At 36.9% G+C, this 17751-nt stretch overlaps 1 protein-coding gene across 2 annotated transcripts in view; it reads left to right on the forward strand.

Moving 5' to 3' along the window:
* The window catches only part of Gpc5 (glypican 5), a 1353471-nt gene that overhangs the window by 664605 nt on the left and 671115 nt on the right, over positions 1 to 17751 (forward strand). For both annotated transcript variants that reach the window (XM_021182017.1, XM_029469205.1), the window contains exon 7: positions 14030 to 14189. In XM_021182017.1, the coding sequence (XP_021037676.1) occupies positions 14030 to 14189 (160 nt within the window). The remainder of the gene's footprint in view (positions 1 to 14029; positions 14190 to 17751) is intronic.

Below are 17751 nucleotides of genomic sequence, written 5' to 3' on the forward strand. Positions count from 1 at the left end.
GAAAACAAGAATAGATGACAATTCACTTTCAACAAACTTAAAACTGAAGCAACCTAATTTAGGGGAAAAAAAAGAGTTAAACAGGTATTGTTTCCAACCATTGAGCCAAAACAAAATAAAATGTAAAGCAAGCGGACAAGCAAGAGAAAATGTTTTAACAAAAACCAGGGAAACTAGACAATGAAACAATATTTTCAGCATGCCGAGAGGGAAAAAATTATGCCAATATAAACTTCTCTAACCAGTGAAATTATCCAGAGCGAGAAGCACAGTAAAACTTATTTAGACAGATAATGATCCAGTAAATGTCTAACGAGAAGAATAGAAACACAAGGAACATAAAGGACAGCCACACACCAGAGACAGAGGCAGTTCCAAAGAGAGGGTCTGAATTTACAGGAAGCAATTGATTTCACTGGGAAAACAGTTGTTATATATTGCTCCAAGAAACTTGAAAACACAGAATTAGCCCTGAATTTGTTATAGAGGTTGTTTCTATGATTAACACATTATATAGGCATGCACATGTATGGGGAGAGAAGGACCTGGGATAGGGAAGGAGAAAGATTTCTAAGAATGTTGAATTATCTGGTTAGTTCTTCTAAAGTGTAAACAATGCCTATTACTGTTCATATACAGTGTTTGCATGGACTAGATATAACCATGGATATCTGCCATCCAAGGTTCTCACAGCAATAGCATTCAGATCCAGATTCTCACATAGTACAATTTCAGACCTACAGGAAGGTACTAATGCCATTTGCTTCATTAACAGACCAGGAAATGTCTCATCAAATAGCAATCGAGCACTGAGGTCTTTAGGACGGGACTAACTGCTTCTGGTGCCGAGGATCAAACCCAGATCCTTGCACAAAGTGGCCAGTGCCTTAAGAACTTATTTTATAAGACCTTACTGCTATGGGATAAGGACTCAACCTAATACTTCAATTTGAACTTTGCTACTTATGAAAAGTATTTCAAAAGGCATCACATTCTGAACTATCGTGTACTACAGCTTCAATATGTGTCATAGGAGACACAATTCAATTTGTAACAAACACTTCCACTGTGTGAGTGTGTGTGTGTGTGAACACTATATGGAGCAGAAAAGAGAAAGATAATTCTTGTGATTCTCACAGAGGCCTGAAGTAATTCTTAAAATTAGAAAACATTTTTCTACAAAAAAGTAAGTATTTTCTCTTAGCATACTAAGTTATGTAACTGTGTGTGTGTGTGTGTGTGTGTGTGTGTGTGTGTGTGATTTGTGGGGTGGAGTATAGTAAAAATATAAAACCATATTTTTTAAACTTTGGAGCTGTAATTTGGAATGAGTGTGTAGCTATAGCAAGCGTAAGCTATTGGCTCAAGTGCACACCTTTAAGAAGCAAGAGTCAGAGTTTGTCTTAAAATCTATGTGAAAGACACATCTGTAGCCTCTCCCCAAGAGAACTAATGGTACGCATTTTTTCATGGTTTTACTGAAATTCTTTTCAGAGCATTTACTTTCATCTCATGTACGATTGTCCACAATTTCATAGTTAACCTACAGAAAGGTAGGCTAAAGGAATCTCCTGGTATTGGTGGTATTAGGAGGACATCTGTGAAGTCATAAGGCCTGTTACCATCTGGCCTGCTCGAGGTTGTCATTCTAAATGGGGCAGGCTGAGCTTCTCTCAGAGTCACCCTATAATACACCTAAACGCTAAGCAAACTTTCCATCTTCGCTGAGCACCCAAGGACATATTCTGCATAGCCGGACAGTGAAGTAAATATGGAAGAGCTGCCAACATCAAATCCTAAATGAGATTTTAATACTTCACAGTAAAGGCAATGGAAAGTTTGCTTAATTAAAATTGCTGAACGGGGAACCGTGCATAGCCCTCTATCATGATGGAAGTCTCCCTTCCTTCAGCCCTCATTGGATGAAGGCAATCTGCTGGAGATGAAAGGACAACACTTGCTACACCCTGGGCTTTCGAGGGACATCAATCTCAGTCCAGTGTCATCATAAAAAGAAATGTCAAGAGAAAGACTCTAATTTAATGATGGAATATGATGATGCCTGTATTCTCGGTAAAATGAGCAGTGTTTTGTTGGTAGAGAAATCTGTTATTAGTACTTCAAGTTCTTCCCATGATACTGGATCCAAAATCATCAACTCTTAGAACAGTGTAAATATAAATTAATACTATTGTGTCTGGAGAAATAACTTAACTTTAACAATCGGTGGCTTCCAAAGGACCTCAGATCATTTTCTAAAACCCATATCATGTCTCACAACCATCTATAATACCAAGTCAGGGGATCAAATGCCCTCTGCTGGCACCAGAAATTTCTGTGCCATTCTGACATATATACAGACAAAATATTCATCCAAACACACACACACATTATATGTTAATGCTGTCTAAAATAATTAACTAGAAAATGAGACGATTGTTAGTAATATAGTCTCTGATTCACATGAAAGATTATGGTTAGTAGAAACTCAATTTACTAAATGACTTTGTGTTTTAGAAAATATCTGCTCAGTTGTGTTTCCTCCATAGTTTTGTAAGTTAAGTTATAGTTTTGTAATAGCAGGACCATGATGCGCAAGAATTTCTAAAGACACTCCTAGCCTTAAGTCAAAAATAGGGTGTGGGGTGGGAAAAGCACATTAATGCACATATATTTAAACAACAAAATCTGACCTCAAGCCCTCAAATTTGGAACATTCTGTATGCTTACAAAGACCTAGCCAGAAAGCTTAAGGGTTTTAACATCTTAAATAAAAACCACTCCTGACTGATATCCTGAACCATGAGTGGCAAAATATCTCATTGTTCTTTCTTGGAAAGTTGTGTCATTTTAATTATAGCCCTCCATGTATCAGCTACTAGGTCTTGTATGTGATCACTTCTGTCCAAGTAAATTTCTATGTACATGTACGCACAGTATTGTTAACTGTCTTTTGACCAACAATTATGAAATAGTTATTTAGAAAATTATCTTTGAAGTGAAGTGAGAATGGAGAAATGGAGCCTCAGTTTTGAACAAAGTGTGGAGAAGTCCCATTTTGGCCCTGAGCAGGGAGGTACTTCAGTATTGAGGAATTCGCCTCAGCCATCTCCTGCCTCCCCTGCCCTTTGCAGATGGTTTGCTTCCCATCTCCAGGTGCTCCTCTCCCCCCTCCTCCCTTCTGCACTCATGACACTCAGTAGCCACTCACAAACTGCTGCTTTGTCCCTGACTAACTGTGGCTTCCTGGCACCAAACTCTCTGACATTTAACTCTGGAGGAGCCTTGTGAAGAAGGTTGTCTGCTTTTCAACGAATATTTCTCAGATGCTTGCAGTAGGTTTTGGCGACACTTTTATTATCGTTGTTGCTGTTTTAAATCTAAGTTCATTTCTTAGACTGCTTCAATCCTGTAGAGATATCTAGAGTTTAGATTAGGATAAAAATTCATAATACACTTATCCAATCCTTTTTGCACAGTGGTTTAGAAGATTGGAGAAGACACATTTTGAGTTGTAGGTATCGGGTGTGGGGGTGGAAAACAGAGTTTTTGTGTGGGAACAAGATTAAAAGACTTAAGTGCAGCATCACAGCTTAGAGAGTAGACTTAGTAAACCTTTTTTTCCTTTTCTTTTTTAACTTCGGTGTTCTTTTTGCAGAAATCTCAAGACTTTTATAAATTGCCAGCCTGGGTTGCATAAGCCAAATGCTAACAGAGCAGTGACCTTTCAAATTACTGGCACCACAGAGACAGAGATCAGAGAGCTGAAACATAAAGCAAACCTTGACAAGGAACCCTACAGACATGACTTCTGTGTCTGGTCAACCTAACATAACATGACATTATGTAAAATGTTCTCTCCTTTTTAGGGTGAACAGTCCACAAAGGCTTGACTGTTGTTGAAAATACAAGGCTAGAGAGTTGCAGCCTTCGGGTTTATGGGTAAAATGTTATCTAAATCTTCAAAAAAGGAGCAGCAATAGGAGTCCTTTGTAAAAATGATTTTATTTATTACTGTTTATTTTTTATTAATCCTTTTATTCATTTACCTTTCAAATGATATCCTCCTTCCCAGTAACCCCTCCACAACACCCCACCCCATACCCTTTCCCCCTCACCTTTGCCTCTATGAGGGTGTTCCTCCACCCACTCACCCACTACCGCCTCATCACCCTAGCATCTCCTTACGCTGGGACATCAAGCCTCCACAGGACCAAGGGCCTTCCCTCCCATTGATGTCATATAGGGCCATCCTCTGCTGTATAGATAGCTGGAGCCATAGTTCTATTTGGTTGGTGGTTGTCCTGGGAGATCCGGGTGATCCAGTTAGTTGATACTGTTCTTCCTATGGGGTTGCAACCCCCTTCAGCTCCTTCAGTCCTTCCCCTTGCTCTTCCATTGGGTTCCCCAGGCTCAGTCCGATGGTTGGCAGTATCTGCGTCTGTATTGGTCAGGTAAAAATGACTTTAATTCTGTTAGTAAGGACATAGGAAGTAAATTGGAGTTGGATCTCATAGGGGTAGAAGTGAGATTAAAGGTTTAGGGGAAGGGACATTATGTTGCAAACGAAATGAACTGAGCAGGTTCTATGAAGAAACTTTGATGGTTCGTTTCAGTCTGTAGGGTAAAAAAAAAAAAATAAGTCACGAGGAATTTGGATCAGAGTTCTAGTTTTAAAATGTTAGGAGCCTCCATTCTTTTCCTACATGAAATTAAAAATGCTAATATCTTTTAAATAAAACTGGATTCACTTTGGTATCAAACTAACACATCTCCATTTATGCATACTTTCATTTATACTTTTCACAGTCATGTACACATATACATAAAATTATTTCAGTAGGTACACAAAACACATTATTTAGAACCTTGGAATTTTTCCTCATTTTTTGTTTCCTTGCTACAATTATTCTATTAACATTTTGATATTTGTCTGCTCACTCTTATCATTATTATAAAATTATAGGTTTTCTGCATTTATGTTGAATGGATGAATGAGATGTCTTGCCAAGACTAACACAACCTTAACAAGTATGTACTCCTTATACATCTGTGTGAAGGACTAAGAGAGGAAAAAAAAAAGACTAAGAGATTTGGCATCAAGTAAAATGTTTTAAACCGTATTATTCCGCTCTTAGGTTTTAAGTTTCTTTTTAGAATGATGGGTAGTTCTCTCTCATGGCATATGCACTGTACCTATGAGCCAGCCAAGCCATGCTAGATCTCATTGCAAGTGTCTGACAGGCTCTTGCAAAGGTGGGATGTTGCCATACAGTAAACTGAAAATCAAGTCTATTGAGAGATTAGTTCAGCAGCCAAAAGAAATGCAGTTGCCTTAAGAGTCTATCCGCCAAAACACCCTGTAAGAAAGCCTCCCTAATGAGCTTCCTAAACCAATTAAACCTGAGCAGGACTCATCAGTCATCAAGCTGACGATTTTCAGCTAATCGGCTGCCTGCACAAACTGTATGGCATTGGGGTAAGGAAGAACTTTTTATTTTTTTTCCATTTGGTTCTCACTTTGTTGTCTTCCCAATTTTATGGATGTGTGGTCATGTGCAGTGCCCTGTGAAGGAGTGTGGTGCTTTAGAGTGGATAAACTGCTTTCCCAAGCATTTTTATTCATCAGAATAAAATGAGTTTTAATAGGCTTAAGTGATTTGCCTAAGGCACACAATTAATGTGTGGCTGGCACTCAAAGCCATGTCCTTTCTTCTGTTCTAATTGTTCTATAAATATGTATGTATCGGTTGAATTTCTACCATCCCTGATAAGGAATAAGTTAAAATCTTAAAACTTAATCATCTCAGCTTTGGGCAGGCTGGGATGGCAAAGCTAAGGCACCCTGAGCAGTAGATGCCGGGCTTTATGCTATGTGGGATCCCATTTTTCCAAAGAGGATTGGTGCAGAGGATGAGGCACATCTTACAACGTTAATGAGGACAAAGTTAAACAGCCACCTCTAGGTGCTTACACTGTGCTAAAAGTTTACACCATATAACCTAAACAACACCCACTTGCAAATAAAAAGCTTTATTTTACAGAGTCACATAGTATAGGGCCAGAACAATAATGGTAAATGTATTTGTTACTTTGCGTTTAAAAACATCCACACAACATGTCTTCCTCAGGGTATGGTATTTATGTTGAATGTGACAGAAATGGAGATATAGTTTTGGCATCCATCTGTCCTCATAATCTGACGGATTTTCATATGTCACACTGAATGTATAGATATGCGCTATTATGTTTCTTTATATATATGTTGATCAGTTATATCTCCAACACCTGGGAAATGAGCAAATTAAAGCCAGATTAGATTCTGTTCAAGGCAGGTTTGTTGGAAGCAGCACTGGAGAGTTCACTGGGCCCAAGGACCAAGGGGCCATGTGGAAAGGAGGAGAGTAGAAAGAAATCTGTCTTTGCTTGCGGGAAGGGAGACTGATTTCCAAAGGTTGCCTCAAGTGGGGAGGGGATGTAAAATGGTACTTGTGGATGAGGATCGTCTTTTAGGGATTGAAGAAAGACAAATGGAGAGAGCAGGCCTTCTGTGGAAGACTAGGGAAGGGGGAAGCCAGGCTTGCCATGATAACCACCAAGGCTAAACTAATGTTTTCTTTCTACTCCAGAAACAACAAACAAACAAAGTAACAGAATCAATCTCAAAACTATTTCAACATATTTTAATGAAAAGAATTGTATTGGCTAACTTAAAAATGTAATGAGAACACTGCCCTATTTTCTGCTTGTAGGAACAAACACAAAGAACACAAACATTTAAGAAATACACCTTCAATTTCAAATGTTTAGTTAAACAAATTCATAGAAATCTTCAGGGACTTAGCAGTGAGCTTATTTAAAACTACTTCTTAAAAAGAAAGACAAAGACAATAATTTAGCAAAGTGCTAAGATTTGCCTTTGGTGATGTGCTGCCTTTTTCTAGTTTTCTGATAGTTTTATTTGTTTTAATTTTATCTTATAGCACATTTTAAAATGCTTTTTTGGAATTAAAGCATGTATGGATCCTTTCTTTTTTTGTTTGTTTGTTTTTATTTTTTTAATTAGGTATTTATTTCATTTATATTTCCAATGCTATCCCAAAAGTCCCCCACACCCTCCCCCACCCACTCCCACTTCTTGGCCCTGGTGTTCCCCTGTACTGGGGCATATAAAGTTTGCTAGACCAAGGGGCCTCTCTTCCCAATGATGGCTGACTAGGCCATCTTCTGCTACATATGCAGCTAGAGTCAAGAGCTCCGGGGTACTGGTTAGTTCATATTGTTGTTCCATCTATAGGGTTGCAGACCCCTCCAGCTCCTTGGGTACTTTCTCCAGCTCCTCCATTGGGGGCCCTGTGTTCCATCCAATAGATGACTGTGAGCAGTATGGATCCTTTCTAAGACCAGCACCTTTTTCTTTAGTGAAGACAGTTTATCTTAGAAAATATTCATTATATATCATATCAGCAATTAGTGCTATTGGCTGGATAAGTGAACCAATTTTGCCACCATTAAGAATGGAGCCGTTTATTCTAGAACTTCCTCCAAATGATGATGTCTGAGGAAAAATGACAAAAATTCACTAAATCTAAATTGATACACAGGGCATTAGTGACGAGATATACATAATGAAGTACTCCTAGAGAAATAATATTATTTATCAATATTATTATGAATTTCCCATAATAGCTACATATGACAAGCCCTTCAGTCATGATGATGAACAGGCAGAAAGTTAAATCCTGACTTCACCTCTGATAAATGGACTATTTATGAAGCCTTTATGACATGGCCTTAAAATGTGGATTCAATAGCAATTAATGGCTTAGTGTTTTGCTGTGTTTTTGTTAAGAAAAATCACAGAAATATATGTAGGATTGATAGGAGTTATTTGACCTTAAAGACTAGATTCTCTATGATGAGTTACAGAACAGGGAAGACCATCTTTCCCATGGAAAGGAGTGTAAGAAGTGAGAGAAAAACAACATGAATATATTTCCTGAGAATAGTCGCACTGCTCTGAGGCAGACAGTGGTCTGAATAACTGCAGTTAGAATTCTTTCAAATGAATGCAGTCCAAAGCAGTACATTCCATGGACCTTGACTGGCAAGCCACAGTTTACCTTTAACATTGCCCTCATTTCTAGTTTATACCAAGTGATTGAGGACAGTCAATTTGCTTATGTAAATTTGAAAAATGCTAGGTGAATCCCAAGGAGACAAGATTGCTTCTTGTGGAATTTCTAGCAAACTTTAATTTGAACAAATCAAGAAGGGCCATACTATAAAACTGCAAAGCAGTTCACCCTTTCTTCTTCCTTTTAAATAAATCACATGAAAGTGCTTTAAGAGTAAGATAAAATATGACACAGTAAAAGTATTGACTTGGAGAAAATAGCGTTGTGCTAATGAATGAAAAGCAATGTCCTTTGCAGTGTGGGATGAGGTAAGACAAGTGTCATGAAATGTGTATAGAGACAGCTGATCTCATGGTACAGTAGTAATCTTTGTTTCTTCTTGCTGGTTAGAGACAAACTAGTGAGTACAATGGCTGTAGATAACAACCAAATTGTATTCTATTGAGAAGTTAGGGCATAATCTGTTGGGGGTTCCCTACAAGAAGCTAAGGACATGTGATTTTTAACCGATTGTTTCTGTGTAGTGGATTCTTTTCATCTCTGTGATAAAGTACCTGACATAAACAATTAAAAGAAATAAAGAATGGTTTTGCTCACAGTTTTAGAGGTTTGCATTAGGAAAGGGATATACGAAAGAGAACATCTCATCATGAAAAAGAGCAAACAAAGCAGAAACTAAACAGGAAGGAGCTGTGACAGAGTACAGCTACCAAAGCACTCCCTCTGACTAGAACCCTTCATGGTAGTTCTTGTTCTTTTGTGGTCTGCTCAGATTCACCAAGTCTGAGCCCGCATGATCTAGAAGTACATCCCCAGGCAGTCATGTCTGTGCTGTCCTAACATCTCAGGCTCTTCCCAATCCGGTCAAGGTGACATTCACATTCCATCAAGTGAATAGACATGGGTATGCATTGCCCTGTTTTGAATAAAACCAACTGATTAAGCAAATTATACTTTTAGAAATTAAATATATAAAATATATTCTCCATGCTTAGGAAAAGAAGAAAATAATCATATCTGCAAGTGGGGCTTGGTTGGGAATGGTCAGTGGAGTGAGAGATACTGGGGCATCTTTGGGGGACCATGGATTACCATCATAGAAGTAGTAGCATTTTCTAATACATGAGACATGGAAGATAAGAGGATTACAGAAAAATGGAGAAAATGAAAACATATATAATGTGGAACTATGATAACTTATATCTAAGTTTTCAAACAGGGTCACCATATTCAAAAGAATATGCTACAGCAATATATATGTGTGTGTACATATATGTACATATATATTTATATGTGTGTACAATATTTGTATATATACATTTGTGTGTATATATATACACACACCTATATGTATATATAAATATATGCATATATGCAAATACATATATACAGATGTAAAATAAATATACACTATATATGTGTGTGTACATATACATAAACATGCTCAAGCACATACATATATATGTATTATGTATATTTAACATATAATATATATGTATATATTTATATGTAAAGTATGAATATGTGAATATATTAAATTTGATAGAATGCAAATGACCATACATTTAGCAGTTCAAGGTAGCATCTATTTGTTAGCTCATAACCCAGCATCAGTACTGAGCTCATGTTTTCACGTGGCTGAAATCAAGTGACTGGCCACATCTGAGTTGTTTTAGAGGGCATGAGGAGTAATCCATTCCAGGGAACAGGAGGAATCAAAGGACTGATAACCCAGTTTCCCACTGAGGATCACTCACTCCTTTCATAGTTCTTAGAGGACTTACATCATCAATTCTCTGTCATGGGACTCTTAGTGACCTTGACTAAAACCAGATTTTTTAAAATTTCATATACTGTGATTTCCTGTATCCAGCTTCCCACTCAAGATTCTGATGTCTGTCCCTTGTAACAGCCAGAGGAGAAAAAAAAAAAAAAAGCTTATCTTTAAAAATACTGATTTGATTCTAGTAATTACACCCAGAATGCTTGCATAAACCCTGAATTATCTGATAAATGATTTAGTGTATTCACACAAGCCCTGAAAATGTCAGGTGTCAGTTCTGAAAATGTTACCAGCTGTACATGTAACTTTTATTCTCCTTAAATTATTGTCCTAGTGGAGGCTTGCTGCCTCTTACCTAGGTCTAGTCCTGCAAGCTTCTAGCCTTCACACAAGCTAATCTCACCCTAGGATGCTTTCAGCCGCTGAGACTTGCTGCTGAAGAAACTCATCCCTTTTAGTTTGTTCTGGACTTTAGCTGGCTGGTTCAACTCAGCTGTTTTCATTGAAACTCCTCTCCAAGCTGAGGATTCAACATGGCTGCTCTCTCAGCCTGAGTTGCTGCTCTGCTTGGCCCCAAACTAACTCTGGCAATCTGTTCTAATCTTCTGACTCCTTCTCATTCTCTGGCTCACTCTGTCTTTTTCTGTGTCTAGATTGTTCTCTCTTCGACCTGTCTCTGTAAAACTTTCCTGGTAAAACTTTCTCCTTTCTCTCTCTGCCCTGCTCTCTCTTTTTGTAGCTTGGCTTTCCTATTCTGTCAATTCTTTCTCTGGTTCGTCACTCTGTCTGCCACTCAATTGGGCCTTTCTTTCATGGTTCCTTCCTTCTACAAAGTTTTCCTTCTTTGTTTGGGATTAAAGGTGTGAATCAAGAGAATTTCTATATTCCAGCCAGAGGAATTGAAGGTGTGTACTAAGAACTAAGTCACACCACAACTAGAAACAAGTATTTTCAGTAAATAACACAATCTTGGGGTTCACGGTGTGATCAAATATACTCAAACAATCAAATTCCCAGTTCTAGGGAGTAAAGTGGCAAGTCCTAGGATCTCTTTCCACATCTGCCCAGCACAAATGATCTAAAAGAAATTATAGCTTTATATGATAGTGTTTCTTAAAATTTTGAATTTATCTGTATATTTCCTCAACTGATGCTAAAGTTAGGAACAAACATAGAAAACATCACAAGTGATGTCCCATATTATTTTATCACTCACCATCTTTGAATGCAGACCAGGAATATGAAGAAAATTCTGAGTGCTTGTGGGAACACTTGAAAAAGAGAAAGAGTCTTCTGACCTCAGTTTTTTCAAAACATGGAATCATTCTTGGAATGTGTTTTTGTGCTCCTCTCAAGTGTAGTGGATAGGAGTGAGTCTACCTCAGATTATTCGTTATTGCTTGCTGCTGTTATTCAACTAAATGTTTATATGCCTCTATGGAAAACATTTTTGGCACATGTTGTTTGTGCTTCTGAATGTGTATACCTTATAATTATGGGAACTTTACTTCTGTAATTGTTCTTAACCCTCAGAGTATAAATTGCTGGGCATAACATAGTTGTTGTATGAGTCTTTATTATGCCTCATTTATAGGCTTCATTCCCCCAGGTCCCACTTTATCTAGAGCAGTAACAGCTCTCAATCAAATAATCATTTTTCTGACAATTAACATTTTTAATCACTTTCAACTCAAACTTTTTTTTTCCCAATAGCATTGTTTTACAGAGACCATCCTTCTGTTTGTGGTTTTGAAATCAAATTCCTAGGGTGGAATCACGGAAATTTATGTTTTGTTGTTCATAAGATTTTTGGCTGTGCTCTGGCCTGGATCCCAGTAAAACACTAGAAGAATTCTTAGGAAAATAAAGTGGATATGGGAAAAAGTTAGCAAAGAATGTGAGTGTCCAAAAAAGGAAGCAAGACCTCATCAGATCATGGTTTTTGCTATAGCTGTTATACAAGTCTTCTTCGTAATTGGATTCATTGTTAGATAATTGTTTGTACTAATCTTGTGGGTTTAAATAACATTCTAATAGACTATGTAATAAAGTAGATCATAGTAATCAGATGCATTCATTTTTAATGATTTCATCGTTATTTTCAAATTAATTTGTTTTTATGTTTTATTCTTAAAATGACAATGGCACACAGATATCTTGTAATTATTTTAGAAGCAAGGAAGCTGAATTAGTTACTCAAGGAATTCACTCATACCCATGTTTTCTAGCAAAGTATGTTAATATGAGGATTCATATCTCAGTATCTTGGATATCAACAGCCCAAGCCCCTTAAAGTTATGCTGGCTACTTGCTAAGTACACAGTTGAATAACAAACGATAAGGCCTCTAAAATAAAATTGCTTCTCTTTACCTCTTCACAGTTGAGTTTGTAATGGATGGATGGATATCCATGTTTCACCATTGTAACTGTAACGACCCCATTCCCCCAACACTAGGAACAAGCACAGATACCAACCTCTTAGCTCTGTCAAAGAAGTTTCACTGATGGACATCACTTGATTCATTATAATTTGAAATTATTCTTTTAAATTTAACTCTAGTGACATGTTCTTTGAGAACTGCTAACAGGCAAGAAGAATATTTTTTTTATGTTATTGTCACTGTTTTCATATGTTTTAGTTAGAAAAATAGAAATTGAAAAAAAAGCTATAATGTTTTGAATGTGTGACCTGTTAGTTTTTAATTGTGAACTTTATGAGCTGCCAAGTCCAGTTGCATGATAAAAGTATTCTTAATGGACAGCATCATATTTGTTGCAACTTATTTTATTCTTCATGCTCCCTCAGTAGGAGATGCTGTCATTTGCATGACTATGTAACTGTCAGCTTAGTACCTCTTCTTGTGCATTAATACCACTTCTTAGGAAACTACTGAAATCCCATTCCTCATATGCAAAGAATCATAATTTAAATGCCCATTAAGTGGACAACAGAGGGAAACTGCCTTCATGGCATCTGTGTTCTTTCTGCTTATGATTAGTCACATGTGCCCCTTAAATTACCTTAGAGAAGGAAATGTCACATCTAGGACACTTATCAATGAGTGAACTATTCTTTTGTTTATATCATCATGTTATTGGAAATAAGTCCCAGCATTTCATATATTATCAAAAATATTAATAGCATTCCTAGTCTGTAAGGGAAATAGCTCTTACATTTACATTGCTTGTAAGGGCAAGTGCAATTCATGGCAACTAAGAGCTATGAAGTTAAACATAACGAAACACAATTTGCAGGAATGTAAGTCAGACTTTAAATCTATCCTGTACCAGAAACATTGGATCATATACTTAATCTAAAGAATGCCAAAAGATTATACACGTGTGTCTTTAAAAATACTAGGCTTTATAAATAGTCTGAAGTGACTGTGTATGAAGAAACTGTGGGTTGTCAGTTTTTAAACTGGTACAAGATTCTCAGCCAAAATTTCACAGTGATGTCTGTATTTTATAACAATGTAATTGACTGTGGTTAGACATCGCTTACTCAGAACTATAGTGTCATTCAGTCAAAGCACCTAGAAGCACACAGCCTGAATTTGTTTCCTAAAGCCTCACTTTAGAGTTAGTAGGTGGAATATTGCTCTTTCCAGATACCAGATTTTGTCTGTCTTTTTTTTAATGTTCCAGATGTTATTTTAAATGTTTTAATTTTTTTCTTTAGGCAGAAAGTTCTATCTGTCCAAAAAGTAATCTATGAAAAAGTCTAGTAGTTTGGACAGACACAGGTATTGAACCTTTTGACATTCTTAAGTATATGGTGCAATGTATATGGTACCAGACAGATTTAAAGTCCACTTACATTCCTGCAAATCATTTTTTTTTAACTTCTCAGTTCTTAGTTCTCATGAATTTCATTTACCCTTACAAGCCAAGTAAATGGAATAGCCATTTTACTTACAGAAAAGAAATGCTATTAACATTTCTAATAATATAGGAAAGTTGGGATTGATTTGATGTGATTTGGTAGCTACGCTTAACTGGTGAATCCATTTAAGATAATCATTCTAATTTCTGAATTTCTGACTAAAATCTTTAAGAAAATGTTCATGTATTATGTATAAACATATTTTTGTTGTCTGTCTTCAGTTGTTACGGGGTAGATCACCCAAGCCCAACAAGTGGGAGCTCCTTCAGCCAGGCAGTGGTGGCGGCATGCTTGAGCAATCTAGTGGAGATTGTGATGATGAAGATGGCTGTGGAGGATCAGGAAGTGGAGAAGTGAAGAGGACCCTGAAGATCACAAACTGTGAGTGCAAGCATCGAGCGCTACTTTCAAATGGCTGGTTTTGGAATATCAGTTAGGAAACTGTTATTATGAACGTAACCACACAATTGTCGTGTACTCCAAAGCAGATAGGACAAAATGGCAAGGAAGTGAGCCTGTTTGTGACTGTGTAGAGCCTCCATCCCTGGGTTTTCATTTATTCTGCACTAGTGGGCTTAGGTAGAAATGATGCTTATGTGTAAAGAACTGATGAGTCATGAGGACATTTGAGAATTACAAAGTTTTAAAGAAACACAATCTTTAGGTCATCTCATTCAATGTGTACTGATGAATAATGTGAACAAGGTGAATAAGTACCACTCAATAACCAATCGTGCAAGTTTATAGATTTATGTCACAAATTAAGTTCTTTTGGCTGTTTGGTCATTTTGTTTTGTTTTGTTTTGTTTTGTTTTGTTTTGTTTTGTTTTGTTTTGTTTTGTTTTGCTTTGCTTTGCTTTGCTTTGCTTTGCTTTGCTTTGCTTTGCTTTGCTTTGTTTTGTTTTGTTTTGTTTTGTTTTGTTTTGTTTTTCAAGACATGGTTTCTCTGTATAGCCCTGGCTGTCCTGTAACTCACTCTGTAGACCAGGCTGGCTTTGAACTCAGAAATCTGCCTGCCTCTGCCTCCCAAGCACTGGAATTAAAGGTGTGCATCACCACTGCCTGGTACAAATTAAGTATTTACTATATTAAGGTGTTTTTGTTGTTGTTGTTGTTATCATCAAACTGGATTCATCTTATATGAATATTCAGTTTTATTAGTTACTTGAGAGGTTCATATGTGTTTTGGTCATGTTCACCCTCCTGCACTAATTCCTCCTCAACCTCATGAATTTTCCCTTTTGAAAAATCTCACCTAATGTTAACTTTCTTTTTGACTGTATGGATTATAAACAGCAATACTAAATAAAAGAGAATTTATCTAGGACACTGAACTGTGTTGAGTCCCCCATGCCATTATGAAAGGCTAAGAAGGATGGACTCCCAACAAGGAAAAGGAGAGAGGAAGAAACACTTCTCTCCAAGCAAGCTATGAGAGAGAAAATGGATTTCTCTGAGATAGGATGGTGACTAGTCAAAACCAAGAAACGAAACAGCCAGGCAGTGGTGGCACATGCCTTTAATCCCAGTACTTGGGAGGCAGAGGCAGGCGGATTTCTGAGTTTGAGGCCAGCCTGGTCTACAAAGTCAGTTTCAGGACAGCCAGAGCTACACAGAGAAACCCTGTCTCGAAAAAAAAAAACAAAACAAAACAAAAACAAAAACAAAAAACAGAGGCTTTTGAAGCTTCGGACCTTGAAAGCTTCTCTCTCCAGATCAGCTAGTAATCCATAATTAAAGCAAAACCTCACAAAATGCTCGCTGGGGAGCCTAAGGAAGGGGCTCAGTCTCTGTTGTCACAATTCTATTTTTCATATTTTGCTTTCACTTTTGTTCTTATAATGCCTACAGTTTTTAAAATATAGATTTCTATATAATTAAAAAAAATAAACAGTTTCTGACATGTTTAAGTAGTCATTTGAAGAAAAGATATATCTCCCAGGGCTGATGAGTTGGCTCAATATGTAAAATGTCTACCGTATAAACACGAGGGAGGACTGACCTAAATTGGAATCATTAATCAATACCTAAAGACTCAGGTGCCATGGCTGGTGTCTCTAATCCCATCTCAGGAAAGATGGAGAGGAGGGATTCCTGAAACTCAATGGGCATAAACTCTAGTGGAGAGCAATAAAGAATATCACCTAGCCCCCCCTTTCTCCCCCCACACACATATACCACACATCACATGTATGCATGCACACATACAAGCATATGCATACATGTATACCTATACCCAGAAAAGATCCAAAGAAAAGCAACTACCAAGTCGTGTTGCAATTTGTTATTTCTATAGATAGATCTATAGTCTCCAATGTCATGTACCTTTATATACTCATGGGCAGCATAATGAAAGTGATCAACTGAGAACAAAATGCTAAAGTTAACGTGGCCCAAGCACATGCTCTGATTCTACCAAGGCAGAAGCTGATGTGATCTTTCTGAATCTTGTAGCCTCAGATCCACTTTGGCCTGAAACCCCATACTGCGCACAAGAATGCCTTCTACCGTACAAATCCTCTGGTGGGAGAAAAATATTCAGCAACAATGCTACAAAGATTAAAATCTCAGCTCATTCATTTAAAATCTTGTTTTATTAGTAAAATATATTGATTAAATAGCTGAAAACCAATAGTGATGCAAAATATAAAACAATTTGCACCAAGAAATGGGTTTTCTTTTTAGATGTAGTAACTGATTTTCAATGAAACAAAAAGCTATGCAGTTTCCACTATATGTAGACCACTTCCTTCTTCTATTGGCTGAATTATGGACATGTGTTTTTCTACTTGGTATGAATGTTTCTTTTTACATTTATTTTTTTAGAGGGATAAATACATAAAAATAAAATAAAACATTTTCAGTAGTAAAACAATTTTTACTCAAATTAATTGTTTTTCTTCTATATTTAGGAATTATGACAGAGTGATATACAATTCAAAATCAATTATTTCTATATAGTTTCTATATATAATTATTTAAATATATGTGTAACTAATAAACAATGGATACATTCTCTAATTAGCTGTTTTAATATTAGCAGGATTCTAAGTTATCAAAATATGTACTAGGAAGGAATAATGTAAACAAAAACAGAAGTAAAATTATGAGCTGAAGTGAATTAATTTGAAATTCCCTCCACATATATGTTTGTCTATATGTTTGCACACATACATTCAATATTGGAATTTTATGGCATTCTTTCACATTCTAGATTTATTTTCAATCTCAAGAACTTGGCATAGATAAAATTTGTGTTGTTTTATGGGAGAAATAGATCCAGTGAAAGATATTCAAGCATTGTTTTCTCATCAAACAGGGTGTCAGGGGGGCAGGAGTGAGCTTTTCCTGCAAAACCTTGTTTTCCATTACTGCTGAAATGGCCAGGTTGTCGTAAGAAAGGCTCCATCAAAATCAGGGAGACTGGGATACAGATGATTGTCAGCAACTCCAAGCAAACAGTGAACATAGCCTCCTCTGTTTGCTTCAGCTGGGCTGCTCGCCGCTTCTAAGCGTTTATAGTAGTTGTCTATCAATTTTTAATAAATGGGTAGGAAGTCACCGTGGATAGCCTGCTGAAATGAAGAAGGCCGAGGGTTCTTTGCAGTGTGGGCTGCACTTCTTGGTTTTTATAGCTTCGCAATATTCTGTTTTACAGCTTTGGGCTAGTTTGCTCCATTGGTCAAAAGGTAAAGGCAGCTGTAGCAGTCTCAAGAGCTGGACAATACTGTGTTCTAGAAAAGTTTATGAGCTGTTGCTTTGCTAAGAATTTGCATGCGTTGTTATTTGCTCTTTATTTTTGATGTTTACTCTTAGCTAGAAACTTCGTGGTTTCTTTGTAATCTCAAAAAGTCTAATTAAAAATAATGTAGTTTATATATATATATATATATATATATATATATATGTGTGTGTGTGTGTGTGTGTGTGTGTGTACATATAT

This window comes from Mus caroli, chromosome 14 (genome assembly GCF_900094665.2).
Source record: "Mus caroli chromosome 14, CAROLI_EIJ_v1.1, whole genome shotgun sequence".
Lineage (NCBI taxonomy): Eukaryota > Metazoa > Chordata > Mammalia > Rodentia > Muridae > Mus > Mus caroli.